Source organism: Momordica charantia, assembly GCF_013281855.1.
Source record: "Momordica charantia cultivar OHB3-1 chromosome 6 unlocalized genomic scaffold, Mcharantia_2.0 BLBB01000006.1, whole genome shotgun sequence".
NCBI lineage: Eukaryota > Viridiplantae > Streptophyta > Magnoliopsida > Cucurbitales > Cucurbitaceae > Momordica > Momordica charantia.
Window position 1 is genome coordinate 29,789,962 of NW_028275164.1, and position 11,389 is coordinate 29,801,350.

Sequence of the window (11,389 nt, forward strand, 5' to 3'; positions counted from 1 at the left end):
TATATATATATATATATATATAAATAAAAGGACGTGTCCAAATATATTAATAAGAGTAGAATTTAATCATACATAACTTTTTGTTAACAATTTCTTGGCCACACGTGGGAAAGTTTGCCACTTTTGACATATCACTTTGGTAGAAATGAATTTTATTGAGGGATAAGTTAGACTTTTTCTTAAATAATATTTAAATGTGCTTACAACTAGTGAAATGTTTTTTTCTTTTGAATTTTTCTATTATTATATTTATCTCTCTCATGTTTCAACAATTTAATAATGGTTTGTGGTTTCCTTTTTTTTATTGACAAATTGAATTTTGTGTCCAATGGTATCCGACCAAGTGGCTCATCAGTCATAACCACATCTCCAACTATTTTTATAAAACAATAATTTAATATGAAACATTATTTTTTGTTAACAGATTTTTATATCGAGAATATAATTGAGAAATTTTAAAGGTTAAAATGACTCAATTAAAAAAAAACAAAAATCATAAAAGTTTATATAGACCATTTAGTATGTTTAAGCTTAAACTAATTAAATTTTGTTATTTGAAATTGTCAGCTCGAGGAGAGAGAGCATAAAACTAATAAAGGTTAGTTACAAATAATAAATAGTTTTTTTTTCTAAGAATTGCAAAAACTGTCCCTATGGGATTTTTAATTACAATCACACCCATAAATTTTTAATTTATCCATCACCCCCAACAAATTTACAAAACTATAAGCTTATAAGATTATTAAGGTTTTCGTCCTAGCCATCAATCGATTAAAGGTATAAAAAGCTCAAAGAAATTCTGACTCAGTTAGGGTTAGGAAATAGGAGGTTACCTAGGAGATGAAGGGGTAGGAGAAATCGAAGAAGTATCTGATGTAATGCTCAAGGCGAATGGCTGAGAAGGAGGAATCCTGCCCTAAAACGACTAATTTTGAAGAACGAACGGAAGGAGGTGATGGAAATGAATTCGAATATATACAAATCGGGTTTAAATACCTAACGACTAGTAGCCCGAGTTCAGAAAGGGAGGAAATCCCTGATGATGTAGGTCAAGTGTCCGAATTCGTCTCATAAACAACTTCGGAAAAATCAAATAAAGACCCCTTGAATATTTCCAAAGTTGGGGGCTATTGATCAAATCGGAAGTTCGACTAAGCTGACGTCATCCTAATCCACTTAACAGGCTCGCACGTGCACCGACTGTGTCGGTAGGTACGAGTTCGAGAGATTACGAACTCTACCAACAGGCAGAACTCGTCCCTCCATGTTCGAACTCTCAACCGCGAATGGACACGCTCTCCCCCCCCGAGCGCATCGGTCGCCCGTAAATTCGAAAATAGTCGTGGGCTTGGCTTCAAGCCCACTAACACCAACGGTAATCAAGGGGTACTATAAATACTCGTAAGCAAAGGTGGTAGGAATCTGACTTTACAAGCATAAGTCTTCCTAAAATCCTCTACTGATAAAATCTCCGAACGAACCCGTCGTGGAGTGTTCTTGAAGACCTCATTGTGATTACCGAAAATTTTCGGTAAGAACACAATAGCATTAAAAAATTATGATTTAAATTATAACTGTCTTATAACTTGGCTTAATTGTAACAGTCCTAATAATTCAACAATGGATTATTTAATAACTTGACGTCTTTTTTTTTAATGAAACCATTTTGCAACATGTCATTAACAGTCATATATAACAGCGCATGATTTTTTTTCTTTCTTAGTACAAGTGAAATAGGGAATTCGAACTCACAATCTCATTGGCTAGTTCATATTTGCCACACACATGAAATTTAAGTGCAATAATTTGGTAAATTTGGGGAGTGATTAATCAAATAATTTTTATTTTATTTTTTGCAATTTTTACTTATTATTTTTCTGAAAATTTGTTAAATATAAATTATAAAACAAATAAATTGCTCATAAAGAAACTTGTCTTTTAAAAAATAAAAACTGAAAAGTAAAAAAAACCTATCTAGCCTTAATTAGCGAAATACTAGTAAACTAACGCGTGTGATATAAGTACTCTACTATTTATAGTTTTTAATTGCAATGTAGTTTAATTAATATAAAATTTCTCGGCATAGGAAGTTGTCTAACATGAATTTTTTTTCTTTTTTAAAACAATCCAAACATAGCCGCAGAAAACAAGAACTTAGTTCAGTTAATAAGAAAGGCCGAGAAAATAAAACTTTAATTCTTATTGGAAAGGGAGGGTTTGATCTACGTGTTTTCTAATTCATATATATAATTAAGTATGAGCTCAAGATATTATAAAATCATCCGAAACACTCATTAAAAGTGGGAAAGATGGTGGATCATTTTTCCCTGACTCTAATTGAATAACTTCAAATAGATAAAAATAAACATCAAAAATTAAAAAAAGAAAAAAAAACGAACACAAACAATATATAATAAATAAACATAAATCAACTAAAATTATAAAAACACAAATTATAACAACATTAAATATAAAATAATTTAAAAAGTCAAATGGGAGGGATTACACCTATGTTTTGGACCATTTTTTTAAAGCATATATCAATTTGATTGGTGTTCAAGATCATGCCATATCTTCAGCTATGAATTAGATCAAAGTGCCTATAAATGTTTATATTTACCATTGTACTACCTACTGCGCATGGCACAGAAACAGACCAAAGATATGAAAACAACTTTCTTAAAGAAGAAAAAAATCAAGTTGTTGTAGAAAAGATTCATCAAAATAAGCATAGTGGTTATTGAAATATATCTTCAATCAAGAAGTCCTGAGTTGATGATATACGTAGGAATCGCAACTTTTAAATTTCATTATTAATTCTAAGTAAATATAGGACCATAAACTTTTAGAATTAAATTATTGATATAAAAAAGGAAGATTTTTCGTTATATAAGCTAGTCCTATCTCTAGCTTTTCATATTATATGTAATTAAAGTGATTAAAAATTAAAAAATATGTACTTAATAAATTTGGAAATAAATAAAGAGAAACATAATACTCTCAAAATATCTTTCAAATTTTAACTTTTTAATATATTATTGATTATAGAATATATAATACATAGATCGAGACGAAAATATATTAAAATTGAGGGACTAAAACATAAAAATATAACAATCGAACGTGTTTTTTTTAATGACGTGGCTCCTTGTCCGCCGCTTATTTCACCAACTTAAATTGGAAAACGATTTTCACGCCTATGCCTACCTAACTCCTGAGGAAAAGGTTAAAAAAAGAAAAAAGAAAAAAACATTAATAAGGATTTTTTCCTTTTCTTTTGGAGAAAATTTATAGTAATTTATTTGAATTACTCTTAATTTTTAACAAATTATGATCGAATAATTATTAATGTATATGTTATCGTATGCTTTGAAATTATAATTTATAATACATAATCTTTTAGATAAAACTAAAAGAAACTTTAAGGTATTCATCAAAATAAATTAAAAATAAAATTAAATAAATGTCTTGACTAAACAATTATTCGAACATAGAATTGTTATTCTAAAACGAAAAAAATTATTGAAACGAAATGACGGAAAAGTTAACTTGGCATTTAAAAAACATTATTCAAAAGTATAGTTGAAAATAATAAATGGAATGCTATTTTTGTGCTAGATTTTTTTTCTTTTTTTTCTTTTTACATTTTTATCATCAAACTTTCGAAATATCATTTTACTCCATAAATTTTTAACTTTTATCCATTTTAATTTTTTATCAATTTTTAATTTCATTTTTTTCTATCACAATTTCAACCCAAACACTACATTTAATAAATTTTTTAAAAATTTGTAATAATTTTATATTAAAGATTTTCATTTTGTATATGTATTCAATAATCACTATTTAATACCATTACATAAAATACATTTTTCTATAACCATTATCTTTCACACATCAAAACTACACAATTTGTAGTTACATTGGTTTAACCTCTCCCAATAATTTCTCAAAGTACCCAAAGTATTAAATTTCTGGTAACATATTCATATCTCCATTGTTGGCGGATAAAATACGACGTGTCAGTGGAGAGCTAGAAAGACATCATTTTGACATCACGTACGTAATCTAAGCTCAACTTAAGATCTAAGATCGTACTCTTACTTCTCGAACTTCATACTGCTCAAGCTTTCACTATAAGCGTAAAAATGTCCATCAACATCGATATTTTATTGACATAATCAATGACTTTATTATTTTTCTTTTTTCAGGATGCATAATCAATGACTTTTTTTTAGTACAACATGTGGAGGCATGGAATCGTACTCACAACTTCATTAACCTTTATATATGTCAATAACCGTCAGCTATACTCACTTTGACGATTTTTTTCTAGTTAAAAATGTTGCTTTCATATGTTTGGTCAATTTCTTTGCTAGATTTGTAGTGTTGCGCAATAGGTAGTACAATGATAGATATAAAAGTTTGTATGCATTTTAACCTAATTCGTAATTGGAGATGTGGCATGATCATGAACACCAATCAAATTGATATGTGCTTGAAGAAAATGGTCCAAAACATAGGTGTAATCCCTCCCATTTGACTTTTTAGATTATTTTATAATTAATGTTGTTATAATCATGGTTCTAACATCGACACAAATCGACATTTCTGTCTTAATAAAAAAAATCGATAAAATGTGAAAAATATCAACAAAATGTCCTTAATATATATAATATTAGTATTATTTATTTTTTAACTAATTTAAAAAGAAAAAATATTTATTTATTAGTTTAAATATTTTTTACGGTTTTTTTATTTTTTATTTTTCTAATTTTTACGTAAATATCCATAGACATCAACGTTATCAAGGGAGAGAGAAACGAAAGGTGAATGATCCCAACGGCCCATAAGTAGCAGCGAGGTGTATTCGGAGGGAGGCGCCATGTTTGACGACCTTGAGATTCTCTATACTCTGCGGTAGCTACGTCCAAAAGAGTCTGCAAGCGCAGCAGCAGCAACCAGAAGAAGAAGAAGAAGAAGAAGAATGGAAGCGCCTTTGCTGAATGGCGTCGCCGTCGCCATCGCCGAGGCAGACTACGAGCCGGTCAAGAGTCTCGGTGAGGTGAAGCATTTGTTCTTTACAGAGACGATTAAGCTCTGGAAGTTAGCGGCGCCGATTGTCTTCACTATCATTTGCAATTTCGGAATCAACTCTCTCACTAGCATGTTCGTCGGCCATATCGGTGACGTCGAGCTTTCCGCCGTTTCTATCTCTGTTTCCGTCATCGGAACCTTCATCTTCGGCTTCATGGTGCGCTTCCTTCTCTTCTCGTTATCATCGGTTTTCTTTAGGTTCCTGCATGTAAATCTGTAATGCGGATGGGTTTGATTGGGATGTATACGTATCTCAGTGTTTATGGACTGCAGTGCAGGAGAATATGTTAACTATCACATTTCTATCTCGTTTTCTTTTAACGAAATTAGACCGAGCAGAAAAGGATTCTCTCTTAAATTACTCTACAAAACGTCTAAATATTGATGTAGGATGACTGGATGAGTGTTATTTTTTTCCCTTTTGTTTCTTCTTCAATTGATTTACCTGCTGAAACTAGCCGGAGATTTAAATTTTAGACAAACAAAAGTTAAAAAAAAAACAAAAAAATGGTTCTCCGTTTTCTAGATCTGAAAGAACTTTCTGCTGATTGTAATAATTTCGTGTTTGTAGATGTGCGCTTGCGTCTACTTTTCTGCCTATTTTGTAAGAAGTTTTCGTTTCTGTGCCATTTTTTGCGATGCTAGAAAGCATGGTGAAAAATGTAAAACCCTGAGTCAAAAGTCGATCAGTTTATTTCAGACAAGAACTCGTCCTCAGATTCCTGGTCTGATTCTGTATTAGTGTAGGATCTAAATTGACAAGGGTGTCGTCTTAGATTAGAAAGTTATATAGAAAATGATTTTAAAGTCTCCTTAAAATTTTGAGAATCGAAAGATTATACGTTGGAAGATTTTGCTCCTCCTTAGGAATACTTTCTACCTCTGCCCTGAAAATTGCTTTCATTTGTTGTCTTCATCTTCTTCAGCTTTTTATATTCTCAACTATTATTAAACTTTATTTTCTACAAAATGTAGCTTGGTATGGGAAGTGCGCTGGAGACGCTGTGTGGTCAAGCTTATGGCGCTGGACAAGTTTACTTGCTTGGTGTTTATATGCAACGTTCATGGATTATCCTTACAGTCTCCGGCTTCTTTGTTCTGCCCATTTACTGGTATGCTGCGCCAATCCTAAAGTTTCTAGGACAAGCAGATGAAATAGCTGACCTTGCAGGATGGTTCACAAGGTTACTAATCCCCGAAATCTTCTCACTTGCGATTGTTTTTCCCACCCAAAAGTTCCTTCAAGCCCAGAGCAAGGTCAATGTCCTTGCCTATATTGGGTTTCTGGCCTTGTTATTACATGCCGGGATGCTCTGGCTCTTCATTTTCGTATTCAACTGGAACTTAACTGGTGCAGCCATCGCAAGTAACATCTCTAGTTGGGTTACTTCTATAGCACAAGTTATCTACGTTGTTGGTTGGTGTAAAGATGGATGGACTGGTTTGTCGTGGTCGGCTTTCAATGATATTTGGGCTTTTGTTGGGCTCTCCTTTTCATCTGCCGTAATGCTTTGTCTAGAACTCTGGTATATGATGAGTATAATTATTCTTACTGGCCATCTGGATAATGCGGTATATGCTGTTGGTTCCCTTTCAATTTGGTAAGAACAGAACTCGACTTTTTCCAATTCTTCTTTTTCTCGTGGCTTATCTATGGCCTTATCTTTTACTAATATTGTAACCATGATAATAATACTGTACCCTTCTGCTGTTTCTACATCAAAATATAAATTTTTTTCTGGATAGAAATTGATTGAGAATCCCTAGCAAGTTCATGGCACAATAATGGGATTATTGGGTGATACGGCTGGGAAATAGAAACCTTGAGAATTGAGAAGCATGAAAAACTAATGCATAGCTTTGTTAGAGGAACTTCAATTTTCGAGCATGTACATTTTAAGCAGAATTTGTAGTTATCAGTAATCCATTTTACTTTTACTTTTGCAGCATGAATGTCAACGGGTTGGAAGCAATGGTATTCATAGGTATAAATGCTGCCATTAGGTATGTGATCAGATCAAGGCATTATATTTCTTCTCTCTCTGAAGGGTTGTTACTGCTACTTACAATTCTAATACTGGGTGGTCAAATCATGAATCTAAAATTGTGAAGTTCAAATAGTTTACTTGAAATATGATCTCATCTCATATTCCACATAAACTATAGTGTCAAAACAGAACAAAAACTGAAGATTTTGGAGGATAATTTTAGACTACCAATGGTGGTGCTCCAGGCCAATAGTCTCCTGTTGCTTCAACCATCATCTAATTCTTGTTTATATGATCTAGAGCTGAAGATATGATAGTTAAAGGCAGCTACGGCTTATTGTGGAAATTAATCTTAAATCTGTCTATATTCTTTACTTGATGTCTACATATAATACTTATTATAAGTGTGCTAAATTGCATTAGTTTTGCTTTCTCAGCGTGCGGGTTTCCAATGAGCTTGGACAAGGACGTCCTATGGCAGCCAAATATTCTGTATATGTTACAGTATTTCAGTCTCTTCTTCTCGGATTACTCGCCATGGTGATTATCTTAATAGCTAAGGACCATTTTGCTATCATTTACACCAACAGCAAAGAAATGCAAGCTGCTGTCTCTAAACTAGCATACCTTCTTGGAATCACCATGGTTCTGAACAGTGTTCAGCCAGTAATTTCAGGTACCACATCTACCATGCTTTACAAGTCTACTAAGTTAACAAGATTCTCATTCTCCCTTTCTTTGTTTACTTTTCCTGATTTTTTTCAGGTGTCGCTATTGGAGCTGGTTGGCAAACATTGGTAGCATATATCAATCTTGGCTCGTATTATGCTTTTGGTCTTCCCCTTGGTTATCTTCTTGGTTATACAAAACATTTGGGAGTTCAGGTCAGTAAAACTGCTCTAGCATATGAAATATAACTCACATGTGAGATTTTATTTTAGGTTTAAATACTATTTTGGTACATTTACTTTCGGCTTTGATTCTTTTTAGTTTATGTACTTTCAAAATGTCCATTTTGGTTCGTATACTATCAACTTTTGTTCATTATGGTCCACCTACAAAATTTTAATACAAATTTTATATACAATGAAAATTCTTTAATACAAATTTATGGTTACATTTCAAAAAAATTTACTTACTTAAGTGTTAGACTAAAATTGTGGTTGAAATGAATGAAATAAAAATGAAAACAAAGGGACAAAAATGGTAAGTTTTTAAAAGTACAGAGATTAAAACAAACGTTTCAAAAGTATAGGGACTACAATGAAAAAATGTTGGAAGTATAAAGATCAAAATAGACATTTTAAAAGTACAAGGACTTAAATAAACTAAAAACGTTTTAAAAGTACATTCTATATGTTTCTTATAAAAAAAAAAAAACAGAAAAAAATAACAAAAAAAAAAACTAAAGTGGAAAATATAGAACTAACATAGTATTTAAACCTTTATTTTATCATATTTTGTCTTATATATCGTGCATAAACATTGAACCATTTTCCCTTTTGCCGTATGGAATATAAGTTATGTTCTTCATAATCATAGGGACTGTGGGGAGGCATGATATGTGGACTGTTCCTTCAAACCGTTCTGCTTCTGATCATACTCTATAAAACGAACTGGACCCATGAGGTAAGTCTAATCCCTAGTCTCTCTAGTCTCTCCCTTCGCCAATTAAATCATTTTCAAAAATTTTCATGATATTTGGTTACGTATTCAAAAATAATTTAAAATATTTTTTACTTAAAAGTACTAAACATGATTTACCTCTCGACTTCTGAAGTATTTGATTGCCTAAGCAAAAGTTGTTTAAAGTAACTTTAAAGTTTATAACTAGTGTTCCTTCCAAAAGTGTTTACAGAAGAATTATCACACGCTTATTTTCAAGTTCTACCAAACTTATTATTAGTGTGTCGTGGAATATTGAAAACTCATTCGAAGCGCCCGTATTTAATCTACCAAATCACACGTGCAGGTGAATCAATCGGTAGAACGTATGAAAAGGTGGGGAGGACAAAAGGTCGAAATCAACAACACCGCTGATTACACGTGAAGTAGATTGTCAAAAGAGTAGGTCTACCCAGATCCCTCTAGCTCAGGATGGAAGCATATTTTGGTTCGAAAACTATATTTCTAATCCCTTATTTCTTGGATTTGCAAGGCAACTGGTTAGTTTTGGTTAGAAGAGGTGATGCAAGTCACTAGCATGCTTACTCATTGGAAAGAGTAGAGGGGGAAAAATAAGCAAAAAGAAAAAGAATGAAAATGAGATCAAATTCTAACCCAATTTTGATCATATATGAGATCAACTACTATTATATTATCTATAAGCACACTTTATCATTAACTAGTGATTAGGGATCAATCACGTTCTTTCCTCCTTCCAACCCTTTTGTAGACTCTATTGCCCTTTTGTTAACTATTGGAATTAGTGATTCGGTTGATAAATAATTGGCATTCTATCCCAATTTGTTGTTCTAAGAAAAAAAAAAGGCCTAAATTGGTATCGGGGTGTGAACCTCAGACCTAAGAGGAAGGAGTAGGTACCAATTATCGTTTAGTTATACTCGTGTTGGCACCAATTTTGAGTGATTATTAATTATTTAGGTTTGAAGAGGTACCAATTTCACAACTCATTCAACTTTGTCAAAATAATATTCTATTGGTTAAAAAATACTTTTGGTCTAGGTATGTTGATAGAAATTAGGGATGATCAAATGAGTTCAAAAAACTGATCCAACCGATAAAAAATACGTCGGTCGGTTGGTGTTGGTTTTCCATCGTGAAAAATCGACTAGTTGGCCTGTTGGCTCTTCTGATATCAAAGAAACTGACCGACCAACTTATAAATAAAAAAAAAATTTAAAATTTCATACAAGTAAGCAGAAAAAAAATAGGTAATAAGTTGCCACGGTTTCACGTGATTTAAGTGAATTGTTTTTATTAATAATAATAATAATAATTTATTATTACTATTTTCTTTTTTATTTATTTTTATTTATTTTCCTTTTATTTATTTGTTATTATTACTTTCCTTTCTATCCGATCTCCTTCCCCAGCTATTTTATTTTCCTTTTCCGTTTCTCTCTCCATATTTCTTTCTTTTCTTACTTCATCGTTTTCTCTTCTCCTCTTCCATTTCTTCTCCTCCTTCCTCAATCGTCTTCCCCTCTCCCATTTCTTCTCTTTCTTGCCTTCTAACACTTATCTAGATCTGCTTCTTTCTTGAGTTTAATATTGGTTAAAAATTGATCAAACCGACCAACCGAACTGTTGATTAAACGTCGATTTGTACATAAAGGTAAAAAAAAATTTCCCGACTGATCGATGCTCACTCCTAATAGAAATAACGAATTAGTTCTTTGAACTTTCTGACCGGTAACAACTTAATCCATAAAATTTATTACGTAATAATTTAATCTCTATAGTTTATTTACGTAATGTTAAAAGATACAAGAGACTAAATTTGTAAATTTTTAAAGAAAAAATAAATAGAAAAAAAATCCAAATATTAGAAACTTATTAATATTTTATATATATTATTAGTATATTAATTTGGATAATTTGTCAGGATGGCCGAGTGGTCTAAGGCGCCAAGACTGAAGTTTTGGTCTTCGAGAGAGGGCGGGTTCAAATCCCACTTCTGACAAATGTGATTTTTAGTACCTTTTAATTTTTTTAAAAGGAAAAGTATTGATATTTAAGATACTTTTAAATTCAATTGAATCAACCAAACTATGAATTATTTAAGTTGAATTGAGTTAGGTAATTTAAACCATTTGTTCAAATATTTATTTGAAAAAATAACGAAAATATATGCATATATTTAATTTTCAAACATTAAATTAAAATTATTAACTTGATATCAATTTATATAAGCTAGATATATATTTTAGTCTATTATATTGAAGTATTTTTCGATTTAATCCTTATTATTTAAAAAAAATCAATTTAATCCCTCATATTTTAACATTTTTCAATTATAATCTTCACGTCTAAAAGCATTAAAATTATAATGAATTTATATGATATGATATTTAATAAGTTTAACTAAAATTTTTACTTTGAATCCTTTTTCTATTCTTTTGCTAAATAAATAATATATATATCACAATTCATCACTTCCCAAACATCTATTTTGTTCACGAGAATTTAAACTAAAATTTTCTTTCTGGTACAATATATAGGATGAGAATTTTAACTCACGACCTTCAGACATAAGTATCCGTTGATTAATGTTCAGATTATAAAAATTTAAAATAATTAATTATGAAAGAAACCTATATTTTAAATGATACAGTTAATCC

At 31.2% G+C, this 11,389-nt stretch overlaps 1 protein-coding gene across 1 annotated transcript; it reads left to right on the forward strand.

The window, feature by feature from the left end:
* Positions 1–4,823: 4,823 nt before the first annotated feature.
* Positions 4,824–9,550, forward strand: LOC111026158 (protein DETOXIFICATION 35). The gene is made up of 7 exons (XM_022304180.2): positions 4,824–5,254; positions 6,073–6,698; positions 7,045–7,101; positions 7,523–7,761; positions 7,851–7,969; positions 8,628–8,714; positions 9,058–9,550. Exons 1-7 carry the CDS (start codon positions 4,988–4,990, stop codon positions 9,133–9,135), a joined length of 1,473 nt encoding a protein of 490 aa, XP_022159872.1. The 5' UTR covers positions 4,824–4,987; the 3' UTR covers positions 9,136–9,550.
* The last annotated feature ends 1,839 nt before the right edge of the window (positions 9,551–11,389 follow it).